This window comes from Mesoplodon densirostris, chromosome 15 (genome assembly GCF_025265405.1).
Source record: "Mesoplodon densirostris isolate mMesDen1 chromosome 15, mMesDen1 primary haplotype, whole genome shotgun sequence".
In the NCBI taxonomy this organism is placed as follows: Eukaryota; Metazoa; Chordata; class Mammalia; order Artiodactyla; family Ziphiidae; genus Mesoplodon; species Mesoplodon densirostris.
The window spans coordinates 29,959,905-29,981,254 of NC_082675.1; the positions used below are offsets into that span (position 1 = coordinate 29,959,905).

General features: G+C 39.3%; 1 protein-coding gene across 3 annotated transcripts in view; it reads left to right on the top strand.

Moving 5' to 3' along the window:
* The window catches only part of PIEZO2 (piezo type mechanosensitive ion channel component 2), a 351,580-nt gene that overhangs the window by 224,165 nt on the left and 106,065 nt on the right, over positions 1-21,350 (top strand). For all 3 annotated transcript variants that reach the window (XM_060119106.1, XM_060119107.1, XM_060119108.1), the window contains exon 8: positions 21,097-21,259. In XM_060119106.1, coding sequence (XP_059975089.1) covers positions 21,097-21,259 — 163 coding nt within the window. The remainder of the gene's footprint in view (positions 1-21,096; positions 21,260-21,350) is intronic.

The window sequence follows — 21,350 nt, forward strand, 5'->3', positions numbered from 1 at the left end:
GACTCAAGGATAAGAGATTAGCTCTGGAAATGGGAACCAAGAGGCGTTGATTTTTCTCTTCAGAGTTTCTTCTAAAGAAGCTTTTTTTCTGAGAAAATTTGACAAAGGTTTTCATAAACTTGCTAGTTACTCATTTTTGGTGGAAGTAGTATAATTGTATTTCTTAACAACCTTCATGAGGTATAATTGATATGATATAAACTGCATATATTTAAAGGATACAATTTGATCAGTTTTGACGTAAACATACCTGTGAAACATCACCACGATCAAGGTAATGAACACACCCATCCATCCCAAGTGTTTCCTCATCACGCCCCCTTTTTTTATATATGTTAACTTTAAAGATTATTTATTTATTAAAAATTAATTTTGGCCACACCCCACGGCATGTGGGACCTTAGTTCCCCAACCAGGGATTGAACCCGCACCCTCTGCATGGGAAGGTGGTGTCTTAACCACTGGACCACCAGGGAAGTCCCTTCTCATCCCCTTTTAACCTGTCCTGCCCTCAGCCTCCTCCCATCCCATCCCCAGGTAACCACTGATGGCTATCTCTAACTCGATTAGATTACATTTTCTAGGATTTTATATAAATGGAATCATATAGTATATACTTTTTAATGTTACTATTGTTATTATTATTGTTGATATTATTATTAGCCTGGGTTGCGGTGGGAGGCAGGTCTGATTTCTTTCCCTATGCCTAGTTGTTTTGAGATTTAGCCATGTTGCAGTGTGAGGGTTCATTTCTTTTTCATCCTCTCTTAGTATAGTCAGTCTTCTTAAATTTCAGGCATTCTCATTGTTGTGTAGAGGCAATTCATTGCGGTTTTAATTTAATGCATTTCCCTAATGACTAGTGAGGCTGAGAATTTTTTCATGAGCTGATTTTATGCTCATTTATCTTTTTGATGAAGTGTCTGTTAAAATACTTTACCCATTTTTAAAAATCATCTTTGTTTTCTTACAGTTGTGTTCTGAGAGTTGTTTAGAAAATCAGGATACAAATCATTTGTCAGATATATGTTTTTGCAAATATTTCCCCAGTCTATGGACTATCGTTCTCTTACTAGTGTCTTTGCAAGAGCTGAGTCTTTAGTTTTGATGAAGTACACTTCATAGTCCTTCTTTTGTGAATCACGCTTCTGGTGTGGTAGTTAAGAAATATTTGCCAAGCCCAAATTCACAGAGGTTTCTTTTTTGTTCTCTTCTAGAAGTTTTAGTTTGTTTTGTCTTTGATGTCAAAGAGTTCAGGATCATTTTTTGAAATATCTGTCCTTTCTTTTGCACCTGTTAAAAATCAGGTGTCTATGTGCATATGGTTGGGTTTTTATATAGACTATTCTGTACCATTGATCTATTCATCTTTATGTAACTCTTGATTACTTGTAGCTTGGTAATAAGTCTTGAACGTAAGTAATGTTAGTCTTTCTTTTTTTTATGTTTGAAGTTGTTTAGGCTATTCTAAGCCCTTTATGTTTCCATATGGATTTTAAATCACTTTGTCAATGTCTACAGCAAAGCCTGCTGGGATTTTGTTTGGGATTGTATTGAATCTGTATGACGGTTTGGGTAGTATCAGGTCTTCTGATACATGAGTATGGTATATCTCTCCATTTATTTAGGTTTTCAAATTTCTCTCAGCAGTACTTTTAAATTTTTATCACAGGTATTGCACATCTGTTGTCAGAGTTATCCCTTAAGTATTTAATAATTTTAATGCCTTTGTAAATGGTAGTTTTTATTTCTGATTTTTACTCATAGTACATAAAAATACAATTAATTTTTGTATACTGATCTTGTATTCTGACACCATACCAAACACGTGTATTGATTCTACAAGATCTTTTATAGATTCCATCATGTTTTCTACATAGATGGCCATGTCATCTATGAATAAAAATAGTTTACCTTCATTCTTTTCTATCTGGATATCTTTTACTTTTCTTATCACACTTGCTAAAACTCCAGTTCAGTGTTGAATTAATAAGGAAGAATGGTTATTCTGTCATGTTCTCCCCTTTGGGGAAGTCTTTGGTTTTTCATCATTAAATATGATATTGGTAGTAGGTTTTTCATAGGTATAGGTTTTTCATAGGTTTTTTTTTATTAGGTTGACAGAAATCCCCATCTATTCTTAGTTTGCTGAGTTTTAATCCACAATTGATATTAAATTTTGTCAAATGCTTTTTCTGTATCTATTGAGATCTTTTTTATTCTTTTCTAGTCTGTTAATATGGTGAATTGATTTTTGATTATTAAACCACCCTGGTATTCCTAGGATAAATTTCATTTGGTCAAGGGATATTACTCTTTTTATATATTGTTAAGTTTGAATTGATAAAATTTTGTTTAGAATTCTCTCATCTGTGTTCATAATAGATAATGGCTGGTAGTTTTCTTTCATTGGGTTGTCATTGGTTTTGGTATGGAGTAATGATTCAGGTATTTCAAATATTTCCTGCTTTTCAGTGATCTGGAAGAGTTGTTTTAGAATTTGTATTATTTCTTCTTTAAGTTTTTGAAAGAATTCACTTGTGAAACTATATGAGCTTGAAGTTTTCTTTATGGGAAAGTTTTTAAGCACAAATTCAATTTCTTTAATAAATATAAGACTTCTCAGGTTATTTCTACTTGAATGAGTTTTCGTAGTTTGTGTCTTTCAAGGAATTTGCCTTTGCATGGAAGATGTCAAATTTATTGGCATAATGTTGTCAATAATATTTACTTATTTCCTTTTGAATATCTGTAGAATCAGTAACGATGTTATTTAATTTATTCCAGAGATTAGTAATTTGTACCTTCTTTATTTTTTTCCTGTTCAGTCCAGCTAAAGGTTATCAACTTATCATCTTCTCAAAGAACTAGGCCTTGTTTTTCTCTGTTGATTGATTTCAGCTCAGATTTAATTTCCTTTCTCTTCTTCCTTTGTGTTTATTTGACTTAATTAAATTAAATTAAACTTTGGATTTAATTTACTCTTCTTTTTATGTCTCTTTTCTGTCATTATTCTAAAGGAGGAAATTGAAGTCATTTGAGCTTTGAGCTCAGTGAGCTCAATGAAGATTTGAGCTCTTCTTTTCTAATCTAGGTGTTTAGAAACAATTAAATTTAAGTCTAAATTTCCACTTAAATACTACATTAGCATCCTACAAATTTTGATATGGTATGTTTCATTTTTAATTCAGTTCAAAATATGTTTTAATTTCCATTTGAGTTTCCTCCTTGATCCATTGGCTATTTATATATGTATTTGGTTTCCAAACATTTGGGGATTTTTCAGAGATATTTCTCTTTGGATTTAATTTAATTCTGTTGTTGTCAGAGAATATCATTTGTTCTGTAGTCCAGAATGTGGTCTATTTTGGTTAATGTTCCATGTGGTCTTGAAAGAATAATTTTTTAAATGAATTTGCCTTTTAAATCATGTAGAAATTTTAAAAAGTGGATTTAAAAACCAAAATTACAATACTACTAGCTTTTATAATTGCCCTTGTACTTACATTTACTGAGGTCTTTATTTCTTCATGTTACTGTCTAGTGTCCTTTTATTTCACTTGCAGGACTCCCTTCAGCATTTCTTGCAGGGCAGATCTTGTGGTCATAAACTCCCTCAACTTTTGTTTATCTGGGAATGTCTTAATTTCTCCTGCATTTTTTTTTTTTTTTTTTTTTTTTTGCTGTACGCGGGCCTCTCACTGCTGTGGCCCCTCCCGTTGCGGAGCACAGGCTCCGGACACACAGGCTCCGCGGCCATGGCTCGCGGGCCCAGCCGCTCCGCGGCATGTGGGATCCTCCGGGATCGGGGCACGAACCCGTGTCCCCTGCATCGGCAGGCGGACTCTCAACCACTGCGCCACCAGGGAGGCCCTCTCCTGCATTTTTGAAGGATGGTTTTGCCAGATATAGAATTCCTGGTTGACAGCTGTTTTCTTTTAGTACTTTGAATATATCAGGCCACTGCCTTCTGGACTCCAAAGTTTCTGATGAGAAATTAGCTGATAATCTGACTGAGGATTACATGTATGTGACAAATTGCTTCTCTGTTGCTGCTTTCAAGATTCTTTCTTTGACTTTCAATAGTTTGATTATAATTTGTCTCAGTGGGCATCTTTTTGAGTTTATAAGCTTCTTGAAGATTCATGTCTTTTGTCGCTTTTGGGAAATTTTCAGCCATTATTTCTTCAAATATTCTTTCTGCCCCTTTCCCTTTCTCTTCCCCTTCTGGGACTCCTCACAATGCATTTGTTGTCCTACTGGGTGGTGTCCCACAGGTCTCTTAGGCTCTGTTCACTCTACTTCATTCTTTTTTATAAATTTATTTATTTTATTTTTGGCTGCATTGGGTCTTTGTTGCTGTGCACGGGCTTTCTCCAGTTGCAGTGAGCAGAGGCTACTCCTCATTGCAGTGTGTGGGCTTCTCATTGCAGTGATTTCTCTTGTTGTGGAGCATGGGCTCTAGGTGCATGGGCTTCAGTAGTTGTGGCACACAGGCTCAGTAGTTGTGACTCACGGGCTCCAGAGTGCAGGCTCAGTAATTGTGGCACATGGGCTTAGTTGCTCCGCAGCATGTGGGATCTTCCCGGACCAGGGCTCGAACCCATGTCCCCTGCATTGGCAGGCAGATTCTTAACCACTGCGCTAATAAACCACTGTTTATAATTTCTTTTCCTTTGACTAGGTCATATTTACCTGATTTTTTTGTATACCTTATGATATTTTGTTGAAAACTGGATATTTGAATTTTATAATGTATTAACTCTGGAAATCAGACCCAAGGTTTGCCTTAGTTTTTAAAAAATTGTTGTAGAGTCTTGACTGGGGATCAACCTGAAGTGAAAGCTTAGAGTCTTCCCCTTTATTTTCTGAGTCTACATCTTTTCCTGGGCATTTATGACAGTTTTCTGAATTCCTCCATATACACAGTTGTTCTCGAATGTGCCCTCACCCCACCCCCCAAAAAAAAGATGTGGCTCCTTTAAATCCCCTGGAAGCTGTTTCAGTCAGTTGAAACACTGATGATGAGCTTTTGTACCTGCACTTCAGTCACCATAAGCAGCAATCTGCAATTCAAATACAAACCCCAGTATTTAGAGGACAAGGTGCTTATTGCCCATCCCAGCTCCACCGAGCCACACCATGAACGCAGGTTACCATTCCCACTGCTGCCTCTCATGGGGCTAGAGCATGGGGAGTGGGGACCTGTTGCCACACTGAAGGCTGAATTTGACCAATATTAACTGTTATTAACAGCCAGGCTTTTCTCTGGAAACTTCAAGCCTTTAAGTAAACTCCAGAGTTCCAAAATAGTTACTTTAGATAGTTTCTGCAGGTACAATTGTTGTCTGGATCAGAAGACAGATCCTGGTGCTTTCTATTCCATCATCTTCCTTGTTGTCCAATCTCTGCCTTTTAATTGGAGATATTTAGATCGCTTACATTTAATATAACTATTAATATTTTTAAGTTGAGATCTATCATCTCTCTATTTTCTTCTTTTTTCCTATTTATTCTTTCTTCCTCTCTTTTTCTATATAAATTAAAATTTCTTATGATTCCATTTTACCTCTTTTGTTGACTTAGTAGTCAACTCTTTGTTTTGGTAAATTGGTGGTTGCTTTAGGGCATCAATAATTCAAATTTAAGTGATATTATACTACCTTTGTATAATATAAGAACTGTTCAATGATAAAATGCAGTCTCTCCCTTCCTAGAATTTGTACCATTGTTATCATACATTTTACTTTTATACTACACTATTATTATATTTGTTTAAAGGGGTCAATTATATTTTAAGGGTTTTTAATTAATAAAAAATACATATTTACTCAGGTATTATTATTTCTCATGTTCTTCCACATGACCACATTTCCATCTTTATTATTTTTCTTCTGTGTAAAAGAATTTTTTTCACATTTTTTTTTGTAGTGCAGGTCTACTGGTGATAGTTTTGCTGGATATAGAATTCTAGGGTAACAACTTTTATTTCACTACCTGAAAGATGTTGCCGCACTGTCTTCTCACTTGCATTGTGTCTGACAAGAAATCTGAAGTTCTTATTATTGTTACTTTGTGTGTTAATATTAATGAAAAATTGTTGTGCTCACCTTCCTGATAACTGCTTCCCTGAATTAAAAGACAAACAAACAAACAAACAAACAAAAAAACCAGTTCTAACATCCATTCCATGATTCATTGGGTTTGGAACTGGTTAACGTGACCACTAAGCCAGTATTTCACTCTTCTAAACCTTTTAACCCCATCCACACTAACATGCATGACATAAAAGAGTGAATTGTATATTAATTTTTTTCTATGACAGCAAACATAAATAAAAATTGTTTTAGGGCAAATAGACAATTTATTTATTAGACATTTATTGATGGAAGAGGATTTTTTTTCACAAAGATAACCTTTGTCTTTCTTTAAAATTACTTTGAGCTATATTTCCATGATACATGTTCATTAAAATATATTTGTGTTTCCCTAAAATAGAAAATTCCCAAGAATGGTCCATTCAGCTTATAATTTTTGTTGGACCACAATACAGGGACACTTTGTGGAAAGTTGTGGCCATTTCCTATGACAGGAACCTGAGAAACTTAGGACTTTATTCCAGAAAAACATAGAAACATTTTTACCTGGACTTACAGGGAGAAGATCTGGGCTTTAGCTAGTCTTCTGCCAATTGTTTCCTTTTCTAGATATGTTTGCTTCTTCCTTGAATAACTTTAGTTTAGTTACAACTTTTCTTACAGAAGATTTCTTGCTTTCCCCTGTTCAAGCATTTCTCCATAAATGGATTATCCACTCTTTTTCCTTCTATTTCTCTGACCTTTGTGGCACTAAATGAAACTCCTTGGTCATTAGCTTGCAGGTTTCTCTTTAGTGCCCTTCATATAAATTAAAATATAAGAGCAGACAATCAACTACTCTATTGGAGAGTGAGATACCCTCCTGTGGGGTCAGTGAGGTGCTCCTGTGCCCTTCAGGGGTAACTCCTGCTGCTCTGATGCTCAGGAAGAGGTGGTGCAAGTCATCTCTCTGCACCCACCGTCTAGGCAAAGCAGTTCTACAGGAGGAAAAGCTTGACAACCACTTTCCTGTGGGTGAACATGTCAGAGCACATTCCCTAAAAGCATACCACCATATTTGAGTAGTATTCCTGCTAGCATGGGTGCTCTTTGATGACAGGGTTAGTATCTTATTTACCTGCATATCCTCAGCACTAACTGTAGTGCCCAGAAGACTCAGGACTCAGCACATAAAAGGACAAATTTAATAAATGTGTCCTATAGTAGAACTTTCTGATGATTAATAACCCCTTCCTTAGGGATTCCTGATACTGTTGGGGTTTTCTTATTTTACCACTTACTGCACCTGGGAAATGGGGTAGTGTGATTTGATGCCAGCAGACCTGGATACATAAGCCCCACCACTTAACTACCTTTTCATTCATTTGTGCCTGAAATCTGCATGTATAATGGAACCAAAAGCAGATCCCCACCAGAGCTGGCCTAAGACATTCAACATAGTACCTGATTCATTGGAGGAACTGTGTGCTTGGCATGGGTCTCCTTCTCTCTGCTTTTGTAACTTCATTCGTTATTAACTATGTAGGGCTTTAAAATGAGATATTTAAATCCATGTTTACATTATAACTACTTAGGGAAAGTTATATTCGTGGGTAAGAGAAGTGCTCACATTTGCTGTTTTTTTTTTCTTATGCTCCCAGCATGGAAGGCTGCAGGGCTTAGGGGCTGAGCTTGGTTTTGTCATAAGAAGCTGTACAGGATAACCAACTGGTCCTGGGAGTCTTGGTTCTGACTCATTTCTCACAGTGCTCTCAGAGGTGAAAATATGTTCAGGCACGGGAAGTAGACCATAAATCTACAACATTCAGAGAATATAAATATTCTCTTATGAACTCAAGATGTGACATCAGAGAAGGGTAGAGGGCCTTTAATAGTGAAATGGGAAGGACCTTCCACATGGCCTCAATGTTTCCATCAACTATCTGTGTTCTGAAGACAGCACACCTTGTACCTGGTGCAAAATTGTCCATGGACAGAATGCTTTTATTAGAAGACAGCGTTCTGCACATGTAGGGTTAAGCCCAATTACAGCAAACTGGCAGACTGTTATGACACACATGTGCCAAAAAGGACTTCAAAGCCGTGATACAGAGCCCAGGGGACTCAATGTAAAGTTTTTCCAAGCTTAAGAAAACAATGTTGTATGGAAATGGTCAGATTCCAATTTCTCAAAAGTGTCTATGAGTTTGGCATGGAAATGTGTTTAAAGTATAAGTAAGAAACTAATGAAAAAAGACGTTAAACATTGGCTGTGTTTTTCATATGATGCAATGCAGGGGGAAGGGGGGTTGGAAGCCAGAGTATCAAGAACTCATGTGTAAAAGCAGTCTGTCCTTACCCAGATGGGACGCCTTATGGACAGGAGAGCATCTTGCTGGGAGGATCACTTAGAGGTAGATTCAGTCTCCTTCCAGCAAAGACATTTGTCTAAAGTTCAGGACATTCCTTAAAAGGGCTGGAAACACAGACCTCGCTTTCTGTGGACATCTGACTTGCCTTGCCTTTTTCACAACTTTTCCTTGCTTTTATTCATGTGTAAAGCTGATTCTGTTTGCCCCCTGCCAGCAGTTAGATTTTTGGCCTTTACTGGTACTCACTGCACCATGGAGTTTGGGATCAGGAGGAGATTCTGACCCCCTCTGCTGGCGGCTCTCGAGCTGTCTTGCTGACCCAACGTTCTCAAGGTTGGTCCCCCACACACACCAGCTCTGCCACCTTGACGCCGTAATGCAGGGCACTGGGGCATTCTGCGGGCAGATGTATCAGAAGGTGGGGGTGGAGGATGAGAGCAGACAAGGTGGGTGCAGTTGAAAAGGTGACCCCAGGAGTTTCTGTTTTGCCCGCTTTGAGGGAACTTCTTTATCTCCTTGAGGATCACTGAATCCACAGACTCCCCGTTCTAGACTTGGAAAGTCATAAGAGCAAAGACAGTGAAGGCTGTTGAAATGAAACCCACCAGAAGCATCAAGTCTGTGTCCCATTATGTCCAGAACAAGACTGCAGCTCACCTCATTCACATTCTCCTTGACTTAGAAAGTAATTGTGGGCCATTCTTTGCAAAGCATATTTCTCAGTTTAATACAAGAGACATACAGATTGTGGGTGTGTAAGAGTGCACATGTATGAAACAACAGAAGAACCTATGTTTTGCAGAAACCAGTCTACTATTGTCAGTATCCTCAGTGGCCTTCTTCTCTTTCCTTTGATCCCATTACCAGGATGAAGGAAAGAGATTTTTCTTGGTGAATAACCTAATATTAATAACACAATGTCATACATTTTGCACACCCTCCTGCCACTCACCCAGACTCTCCCAACCTGTGCCAAATATTCCCACCCTGGAAGAGCTTCATTCCCTGAGGGGGACTGTCTTTCTACTCCATCTTAAGAAGGACATTATTTACTCTTACTTGCCAGCAATAACAATATAGTATTAATTAAAAAGCTGTGACTCTGGCATAAACCACATTCATGTCATACTTCATAGTAATAACAACAATAGTCGTAGAAGCCAGAATTTATTGAGCAGCTGTTACGTGCCGAATTCTGTGGTATTGCTTTATGTGCATTATATCATATACCTCCTTATCTCTGTCTTGTCATTAGCCACATAGATTTGCCATAATGAAACTGAAAAACAAGCCTGCTAGGATGAAGCTGATCTCCAGGTAACTTACCTGCCTGTCAGAACAAAATTCAACATGCTTTAAAGGAGGACATCACAATCTAGACACTTAATGTGAAAATTACAATGTCCAGCATCCAGTTGAAAATTATTAGACATATGCAAAACAGGAAAAAAATCAATCAATGAAAATTGACCTAGAAATGGCAGACTCTTTGAAGCAGCTCTTTTTTTTTTAATGTCTTTATTGGAGTATAATTGCTTTACAGTGTTGTGTTAGTTTCTGCTGTATAACAAAGTGAATCAGCTATATGTATACATACATCCCCTCCCTCTTCTGCCTCCCTCCCTCCTTCCCTATCCCACCCCTCTAGGTGGCCACAAAGCACCAAGCTGATTTCCCTGTGGTATGCAGCTGCTTCCCACTAGCTATCTGTTTTACATTTGGTAGTGTATATATGTCAATGCTACTCTATCACTTCGTCCCAGCTTACCCTTCCCCCTCCCCGTGTCCTCAAGTCCATCTCTACATCTGCGTCTTTATTCCTGTCCTGCCCTTTTAATTATTTTCAAGATTAAAGAATACAAACATCATGAAGACAAGAACAGAATCTATAAAAAAGAATTGATGGACCAAAAGAACAGATGGAAGTGAGAGCAGTGGGAAAAAAATACTGTAATTGAAATTTAAAATTCACTAAATGGGCTTAAGAGCAAATTAGACACCACAGAAGAAAAGACCAGTGAACTTAAATATAGGGTCTTAGAAGGTATCCAAATTGAAGCACAGAGAGAAAGGAGATTGAAAAATAATAATAATAAACAGAACCACAGTGACCTGTAGGATAATTTCAAAAGGTTTAACATAAGTGTAATTGGAGTCTTAGAAATGTGTGAATACCCAAAAGACACAGACTGGCTGAATGGATACAAAAACAAGACCCATATATATGCTGTCTACAAGAGACCCACTTCAGACCTAGAGACACATACAGACTGAAAGTAAGGGGATGGAAAAAGATATTCCATGCAAATGGAAACCAAAAGAAAGCTGGAGTAGCAATTCTCATATCAGACAAAATAGACTTTAAAATAAAGACTACTAGAAGAGACAAAGAAGGACACTACATAATGATCAAGGGATCAATCCAAGAAGAAGATATAACAATTGTAAATATTTATGCACCAAACATAGGAGCACCTCAATACATAAGGGAAATATTAACAGCCATAAAAGGAGAAATCGACAGTAACACAATCATAGTAGGGGACTTTAACACCCCACTTTCACCAATGGACAGGTCATCCAAAATGAAAATAAATAAGGAAACACAAGCTTTAAATGATACATTAAACAAGATGGACTTAATTGATATTTATAGGACATTCCATCCAAAAACAACAGAATACACATTTTTCTCAAGTGCTCATGGAACATTCTCCAGGATAGATCATATCTTGGGTCACAAATCAAGCCTTGGTAAATTTAAGAAAATTGAAATTGTATCAAGTATCTTTTCCGACCACAATGCTATGAGACTAGATATCAATTACAGGAAAAGAGCTGTAAAACATACAAACACATGGAGGCTAAACAATACACTACTTAATAACGAAGTGATCACTGAAGAAATCAAAGAGGAAATTAAAAAATACCTAGAAACAAATGACAATGGAGACACGACGACCCAAAACCTATGGGATGCAGCAAAAGCAGTTCTAAGAGGGAAGTTTATGGCAATACAATCCCACCTTAAGAAACAGGAAATATCTCGAATAAACAACCTAACCTTGCACCTAAAGCAATTAGAGAAAGAAGAACAAAAACATCCCAAAGTTAGCAGAAGGAAAGAAATCATAAAAATCAGATCAGAAATAAATGAAAAAGAAATGAAGGAAACGATAGCAAAGATCAATAAAACTAAAAGCTGGTTCTTTGAGAAGATAAACAAAATTGATAAACCATTAGCCAGACTCATCAAGAAAAAAAGGGAGAAGACTCAAATCAATAGAATTAGAAATGAAAAAGGAGAAGTAACAACTGACACTGCAGAAATACAAAAGATCATGAGAGATTACTATAAGCAACTCTATGCCAATAAAATGGACAACCTGGAAGAAATGGACAAATTCTTAGAAATGCACAACCTGCCAAGACTGAATCAGGAAGAAATAGAAAATATGAACAGACCAATCACAAGCACTGAAATTGAAACTGTGATAAAAAATCTTCCAACAAACAAAAGCCCAGGACCAGATGGCTTCACAGGGGAATTCTATCAAGCATTTAGAGAAGAGCTAACACCTATCCTTCTGAAACTCTTCCAAAATATAGCAGAGGGAGGAACACTCCCAAACTCATTCTACGAGGCCACCATCACCTTGATACCAAAACCAGACAAGGATGTCACAAAGAAAGAAAACTACAGGCCAATATCACTGATGAACATAGATGCAAAAATCCTCAACAAAATACTAGCAAACAGAATCCAACAGCACATTAAAAGGATCATACACCATGATCAAGTGGGGTTTATTCCAGGAATGCAAGGATTCTTCAATATACGCAAATCAATCAATGTGATACACCATATTAACAAACTGAAGGAGAAAAACCATATGATCATCTCAATAGATGCAGAGAAAGCTTTTGACAAAATTCAACACCCATTTATGATAAAAACCCTGCAGAAAGTAGGCATAGAGGGAACTTTCCTCAACATAATAAAGGCCATATATGACAAACCCACAGCCAGCATCGTCCTCAATGGTGAAAAACTGAAACCATTTCCACTAAGATCAGGAACAAGACAAGGTTGCCCACTCTCACCACTCTTATTCAACATAGTTTTGGAAGTTTTAGCCACAGCAATCAGAGAAGAAAAGGAAATAAAAGGAATCCAAATGGGAAAAGAAGAAGTAAAGCTGTCACTGTTTGCAGATGACATGATACTATACATAGAGAATCCTAAAGATGCTACCAGAAAACTACTAGAGCTAATCAATGAATTTGGTAAAGTTGCAGGATACAAAATTAATGCACAGAAATCTCTGGCATTCCTATATACTAATGATGAAAAATCTGAAAGTGAAATCAAGGAAATAATCCCATTTACCATTGCAACAAAAAGAATAAAATATCTAGGAATAAACCTACCTAAGGAGACAAAAGACCTGTATGCAGAAAATTATAAGACACTGATGAAAGAAATTAAAGATGATACAAATAGATGGAGAGATGTACCATGTTCTTGGATTGGAAGAATCAACATTGTGAAAATGACTCTATTACCCAAAGCAATCTACAGATTCAATGCAATTCCTATCAAACTACCAATGGCATTTTTCACAGAACTAGAACAAGAAATTTCACAATTTGTATGGAAACACAAAAGACCCCGAATAGCCAAAGCAATCTTGAGAACAAAAAATGGAGCTGGAGGAATCAGGCTCCCTGACTTCAGACTATACTACAAAGCTACAGTAATCAAGACAGTATGGTACTGGCACAAAAACAGAAAGATAGATCAATGGAACAGGATAGAAAGCCCAGAGATAAACCCACGGACATATGGTCACCTTATCTTTGATAAAGGAGGCAGGAATGTACAGTGGAGAAAGGACAGTCTCTTCAATAAGTGGTGCTGGGAAAACTGGACAGGGACATGTAAAAGTATGAGATTAGATCACTCCCTAACACCATACACAAAAATAAGCTCCAAATGGATTAAAGACCTAAATGTAAGGCCAGACACTATCAAACTCCTAGAGGAAAACATAGGCAGAACACTCTATGACATAAATCACAGCAAGATCCTTTTTGACCCACCTCCTAGAGAAATGGAAATAAAGACAAAAATAAACACATGGGACCTAATGAAACTTCAAAGCTTTTGCACAGCAAAGGAAACCATAAACAAGACGAAAAGACAACCCTCAGAATGGGAGAAAATATTTGCAAATGAAGCAACTGACAAAGGATTAATCTCCAAAATTTATAAGCAGCTCATGCAGCTCAATAGCAAAAAAACAAACAACCTAATCCAAAAATGGGCAGAAGACCTAAATAGACATTTCTCCACAGAAGATATACAGACAGCCAACAAACACATGAAAGGATGCTCAACATCTTTACTCATTAGAGAAATGCAAATCAAAACTACAATGAGATATCATCTCACACCAGTCAGAATGGCCATCATCAAAAAATCTAGAAACAATAAATGCTGGAGAGGGTGTGGAAAAAAGGGAACACTCTTGCACTGCTGGTGGGAATGTGAATTGGTACAGCCACTATGGAGAACGGTATGGAGGTTCCTTAAAAAACTACAAATAGAACTACCATATGACCCAGCAATCCCACTACTGGGCATATACCCTGAGAAAACCATAATTCAAAAAGAGACATGTACCAAAATGTTCATAGCAGCCCTATTTACAATAGCCCGGAGATGGAAACAACCTAAGTGTCCATCATCGGATGAATGGATAAAGAAGATGTGGCACATATATACAATGGAATATTATTCAGCCATAAAAAGAAATGAAATTGAGCTATTTGTAATGAGGTGGATGGACCTAGAGTCTGTCATACAGAGTGAAGTAAGTCAGAAAGAGAAAGACAAATACTGTATGCTGACACATATATATGGAATTTAAGAAAAAAATGTCATGAAGAACATAGGGGTAAGACAGGAATAAAGACACAGACCTACTAGAGCATGGACTTGAGGATATGGGGAGGGGGAAGGGTAAGCTGTGACAAAGTGAAAGAGCGGCATGGACATATATACACTACCAAACGTAAGGTAGATAGCTAGTGGGAAGCAGCCGCATAGCACAGGGAGATCAGCTCGGTTCTCTGTGACCGCCTGGAGGGGTGGGATAGGGAGGGTGGGAGGGAGACGCAAAAGGGAGGGGATATGGGAACATATGTATATGTATAACTGATTAAATTTGTAAAATAAAAAAAAAAAAAAAAAAAAGAAATGTGTGAATACAAAAAAACATTTTAAGAAATAATGGCCAGGCTTCCTTGGTGGCGCAGTGGTTAGGAATCTGCCTGCCAATGCAGGGGTCACAGGTTTGAGCCCTGGTCCAGGAAGATCCCACATGCCGCGGAGCAACTAAGCCCGTGCGCCACAACTACTGAGCCTGTGCTCTAGAGCCTGCGAGCCACAACCACTGAGCCTGCGTGCTACAACTACTGAAGCTCACACGCCTAGAGCTCATGCTCCGCAACAAGAGAAGCCACTGCAATGAGAAGCCCACACACTGCAACGAAGAGTAGTCCCCGCTCGCCGCAACTAGAGAAAGCCCAAGCGCAGCAATGAAGACCCAACACAGCCAAAAATAAATAAATAAAATTAAAAAGAAAAAAAAGAAATAATGGCCAAATGTTTCCCTAATTTGATGAAAAATATAAACCCATAGATCCAAGAAATTCAGTCTAAACAAACAACAAAGAAAACCACACCAAGTCACAATATAATTAAAATTTGAATAACAGTGATAGAGAAAAATAGTAAAAGCATCACAATAAAAAGTACATTATGTTCAAGGGAATGAGAATAAGAATTATCACAGACTACTCACCAGAAATGATGCCAGTCGAAAGACAAGAGGACAACATCTTTCAGGTTCTGCTGAAAGAAAGAGAAAAAAAATCAAAGTATAATTTTATATCCAAGGGTATAGGTGGAAAAAATAAAGGTCAAATAAAGACATTCTCAGACAAAAACAGGGTATGTGGGTATATGGCCAAAAATATTGAAAATGGGGTCTTGAAAAGGTATTTGTGCATCCATGTTCATGGCAACATTTTTGATAATAGCCAAAAGGTGAAAGTCTCCATCCTTGGAGAAAGGGATAAACAAAATATGGTCCATCCATACAATGGAATATTATTCAGCCTTCAAAAGGAAGGACATTCTGACACCTGTTACCATGTGGATGAACCTTGAGGACATTATGCTGTGTGAAATAAATTGGTCACTAAAGAACAAATACTGGGCTTCCCTGGTGGCGCAGTGGTTGAGAGTCCGCCTGCCGATGCAGGGGACACGGGTTCATGCCCCGGTCCAGGAAGATCCCACATGCGGCGGAGCGGCTAGGCCCGTGAGCCATGGCCGCTGAGCCTGCGCGTCCAGAGCCTGTGCTCTGCAACGGGAGAGGCCACAACAGTGAGAGGCCCGCGTACCGCAAAAAAAAAATAGAACAAATACTGTGTGATTCCACTTATAGTCTATAAGATATGCAGAGTTATCGTCTTTATGGAGACATAAAGTAGGATGGTGGTGGCCTCGAGCTGAGGGAGAGAGAGGGGTGAGGGTTTAGTGTTTAATGGGGACGAGTTTTAGTTTTACAAGATGACAAGTTTGGGGATTGGTTGTACAGCAATGTTAATGTAGTTAGTACCCCTTCACTGTACACTTAAAAATGGAAGATGTAAACTTTGTGTTATGTGTATTTTACCACAATTAAATGTTTTAAAGTGGGGTGTTATTTTCAGTATTATGCATTTCTTGCGAATGGCTGGGTTTCTGTATTACCGGAGACTGAGCGGATGTGGTCTGGAGTGAACCTGAAAACAATTGGAGGTTTTGTGAATCTGCCAACATGTGCAAGTAGAAACGAATACCCAACCAAGTCATAGCCACCATGTGCTGTCAAACATTAGGAGTGCTTTGGAAGGAGAGAAAAATCGCAAAGCAAGTGCTCCACGGGAGGTGGAGGGACAGCTGTGCTCCCTGCCAGAGGAGGAAGAGGAGGAGGAAGAGGAGTGGAAGTGATGTGACGAGAGACCCTTCCTGTAGCTGCGGTGCCCACTTTTATCAAAAAACTTCAGAGTGAAGTGCAGTTGTAGGCTCTTGAAGGAATCATTCAGGCTGCTCCATATTTTGTGCCTATTTGATGTTTAAATATTTTATTGCTTCCTAATTATAAACCTGGACTCTCAGGTTTTTTAGAAAAGTGTTTTTTCTGGGGACTTCCCTGGCGACCCAGTGGTTAAGACAGCACGCTTCCACTGCAGGGAGCGTGGGTTCGAGCCCTGGTCAGGGAACTAGGATCCTGCATACTGAGCAGCACGGCCAAAAAAAAAAAAAAAAAGTGTTTTTTCATAACCATACATGTATTGATTGATCCATCCTGAAGGGAAAGTTCGAGATTCTTTTTGGCGGCCCGTACAGAACAGAAATAACTATCTGTAATACAGGGCCCAAGCAGACTTCAGTAAGTTACAGTGTTCTCTGGTGCCTTGTTCTGCTCTTATTCTGTGTTCTTATTTCCCAGACCGAGCACTGAAATCATGGATGTTGGGGTTCTTTATGGACAATGTCTTCCCATCCATTCTTTTTCTTCTTCAAAAGCAAGAACTTGGCCACCCTTTAGTCTCTGTTCGTGCTAGGACTGCAGTCACCTGCTCTCACTTCGTGGTATAACTTTATCCTAGTGTTTTTAATTAAATTAAATAAGCTCACCCCTTTAAAGCCTGCTCTATACTAGGCATGGCCATCAAGGCAAGATGACAGGACCCAAGTCCTTTTTTTGAAGAAATTAGAATCAAACTGGACAGAGAAACAAGCACATAAACTTAATAGAATAAAAACTACGACTACAGATAACGATTGCCGTGGATGCACGGTGCAGGATAAATTGATTTCAATCAGGAAAAATCGTAGGAGACTTCCTGGAGATGGTGGCAAGGGAGCCAGGCCTTGATGCTATTGAGAATGCCCAACAACAAGGTAGGGAGTAGGAACAGAGGGTTCAGGTTTAGACTCTCAGTTGACATGGGCTGTAAAGAAAATCTGGACTCTGAGAGGATGAAGAGCTGGTGCCTGCAGCCGTACCCAGTTGTCATAATCAACATCAGGGCCCCGACTGTAGTCCTGGCTGTAATCCAGTCCCACCTTCCTGGACTGCTGGTATCCTGGTGACCCCTGTGGTACTGGATGGTTGGGGTACCTAGAAGGGACCCACTGATACGCCTGTATTATGGAGTGTGGTTGTCCTGAGAGGCAGCCTACTCTGTGCAGCCGTGCCTGGCCTGCTGGACTGGATCTGCATTGCCAAGGAATTGGCGGGGCTCTCGGGGTCCTACCACCCTCATCTGTGACCTCACAGGAGTCACAGCTACCTCAAAGAACTGGACAAATCAGTAAATAAAAAAACCAAAGGGCCTGAGATTTTATGGCAAATCCCAAATGGTCCAGTGAGGCTCAAGTCGTGGTGTCTGGGATCAGGGAGAGGAGGCCAGGGGACACTCGGCTGGGCCATGGGGTTATTCTCCAGGTGATGGAGGACAGGAAATAAGGAGACGAAGGTGACGTGTTGAACCCGAGTGCTCTGACGGTAACTCTGGCGACGGTCCCAACGTGGAGGAGGGAGAAACGGAGACTGTCATTCGGATTGCCATTGTCCAGGAGGAGACATGGAGAGCTGCCCTGTGGACGAGGATGCTGGTCATGAGATAGAGAGCTGAGCACAGGCCAAGCGCCCACGCAGGAGCACGTGCCCGCTCCAGTGGGTCTCTGCTGGGAGTGGACTGTGGCTCGGGACCTGTCTCCAGCCGTCCTCTGAGAAGTGGAAGAGGTGTGAGGTCTTAAGATTCGTCCACATGCTTGCACCCGTCCCCACCCCCTCTCCTGTTAGGTTCCGTAAGGAACTGAAGGTCCAGAGACGGTGAGCCGCCCACCAGATGCACTTGCGTCCGTCACCGCTAGAACTGGGCCAAAGGGATCTTCCAAATGCATAGAAGAGAAGATCTTTATCTTTCTGCCTGTAAATAAGCAATAAATGGAATGCATTGCTCCATAGTCGTGTCCCTGTAACTTCTCAGGCAAAGAGACATTTCTTTGGAGAGATTTGAGATAGTCGTTTTCAAGTTCTTTTAGTGATGGATACATTTTAACAATGTAGATATCTTTATTCAATCAGTCTGGACCAGGACCACTGTGAAGACTCTAATGGTTAGTGGGAATCATCATAGAAGGAAGTCTGTCAATATCCGATGACGCATCAATAATGAAATAGATTTTGCTGTCACCATGGCCACTCCCTGACTCCCCTCCCCAGCCCAGCAGCTGTCAGGATTGCTCTTTTCTCTCACCTACTTATCTACCCTTTTTGGACTGTCTGGACGTCCAGCATTCTCCTGAAGACCCTGCCCATCACGCATCCCAGACGCCCACAGACAGAAAGCGTATCTGGAACACCCTGCTCTCACCAGACTCACACATCACAGTGTTACCTTTAGACTGAGCGTGAGTCCTGGAGGGCGAGGGCTGTGGTACCACTTTTCTGTGCGTTGTCAATATCGAGAAGCAGTCCTGGATCACGGGAGGTCTGCAATAAGAAGATAAGGAAACGAAGTAATAGTTGGATATTACCTGGCATCCTAGAATGGTAGTGCCAGAGAGGATGTACAAACTTCCTATCTGGTATAGGAATTCTCTCTATAGTATCCAGACTCTTTAAAGAGAGAGAGAGAGAGATGTTAGGTCTGACAACATTTGCATAGCCCTGTTAGAAAAACTTCCTTACAGGGCAAAACAGTCTTACATGCTATAGCTTCTACCCTTGTTTGTTAGTCTATACACTGCTGGTACAACACATAAGCCTGATTGCTCAATTGGAATGAGCTGTACTATCAACGGGAAGGTGTGGTGTTGATGTGATACAGGGTTTTTTTAAGAGACACATAATTCAGTGTACAAATAAGTGCGGAAATAGCCACTAACTTTCTGATGGGGAAAACAGGTATTTTTAAATTTAAAAAATTTGATTTTTTAAAAAATACCAGGTGTGGGGTGAGAAGAGAGAGGATTTAGTAGCTGAAATCTGTCACTTAGGTTAATCCAAAGACTGTCCAGTTTGTCTAATCCTAAATCTAAAAGTTTTCAGTTCTGTGTACTTCATACAAGAAATTCGCATTTTAATGGAGGACTGCAAAACGATTTTTGGAATGTTCCATCATTCTAAGTGGGGCATAACTCTTTTGTTATCAGGAAATTTTTCTCTGTAATGCTAACTACAGAAAAAAATCTGCCTGGACCTGGGAGAAAAGATCTATGATAAGAGCAAGTTCTAGTATAACTCTTTTCTGATAAAATCAAAGAAAGTTACTTTCTATGTAACTTTCTGTAAAATCTGTGTTCGGCAGTTCACTAATACTGCCCTGGCCTCGTGATAATAACAGCAGTAGCTCTGAGAGGTTTTACAAGTGGAGAACCCATAGTCCTGGAAAACCTTGTAACAGTAAAGAATGGGATGTAAAAGTTAAAGGAAGTTTGCATGTAAAAGCTACGTACAGGGCCTCCCTGGTGGCGCAGTGGTTGAGAGTCCGCCTGCCGATGCAGGGGATACGGGTTCGTGCCCCGGTCTGGGAGGATCCCATATGCCGCGGAGCGGCTGGGCCCGTGAGCCATGGCCACTGGGCCTGCGCATCCGGAGCCTGCACATCCGGAGCCTGTGCTCCGCAACGGGAGAGGCCACAGCAGTGAGAGGCCCGCGTACCACAAAAAAAAAAAAAAAAAAAAAAAAGCTACGTACAATAGAAAGATGTAAGACTCACTTAACATGTAAACATATCTTTCACTTTGTAGAGTTACTTCTAAGAAAAAATTCACATAAAATGAATTTCTGAATGAATCATATTTGCACAATTCCCTGTTATATAATCTGAATGTATCTGATTACATAGTAGAAATCAACATTAAAAATATCTATTTCAGAATTTAACAATTAACAATATAATTTTAATGCTGTGAAAAAATCAAATTGCCCATAAATAAAATTTGACAGAAATATGTCTTACAGAAACTCTAGTATACAATATCTGGCTTTTATGGCTGAATCATAGAACCATATCCAATTTTAATACTTGCCCAATAATATCAACACTAACTGAATAGCTAGTGCTAAATCCCACCAAAAACAAAGTATGTGCTCATTTAGCTGGACTTAGTAACATGTTACTACATACCTGAACTTCAGTAGTGCAGGGTTTTAATAGGGCTGATTGACAATTCAAACATACGTTTCTAATAGGTGTGCAAGGATTTACTATTAGCTAGATTTTTGAACCAGGGTAAAAACCATCTGGGTAATGCTGGCATGAATTTTATACACACACTAACACACAAGTGTATGATTTTAGGATGCATATATTATGTGTATATTTTATATATATACATACAGATACTATTTAAAGATGTAGTTATATATACAGAAGAGTAATGAAGTATTTAGAGTGGGATGGATCCACCTAGGAGTAGCTCATGAATGTGTTAAAACCAGCTGTTTGTATTCTGTTGACTGGACCCACATCTTTGTTGCATCTGTTTAATATTTTTCTTTGTTTTGAAACAGGTTGTTTGGTATCAAATCAGTCATTCAAACAGACTGTTCCAGCACGTGGAAGATCATAGCAAACCCAGACCTGTCATGGTACCACCATGCCAACCCCATCGTCCTGCTGGTGATGTACTACACGCTGGCCACTCTAATCCGAATCTGGCTACAGGAGCCCCTTGTAAGGATCAAAGGTTTTCATGGTCTTGTCTGCAAACTAGCCTGGAAACTCCAGGGGAAAGTGTTCATTCCTGTCAACTGCTGGATAATTA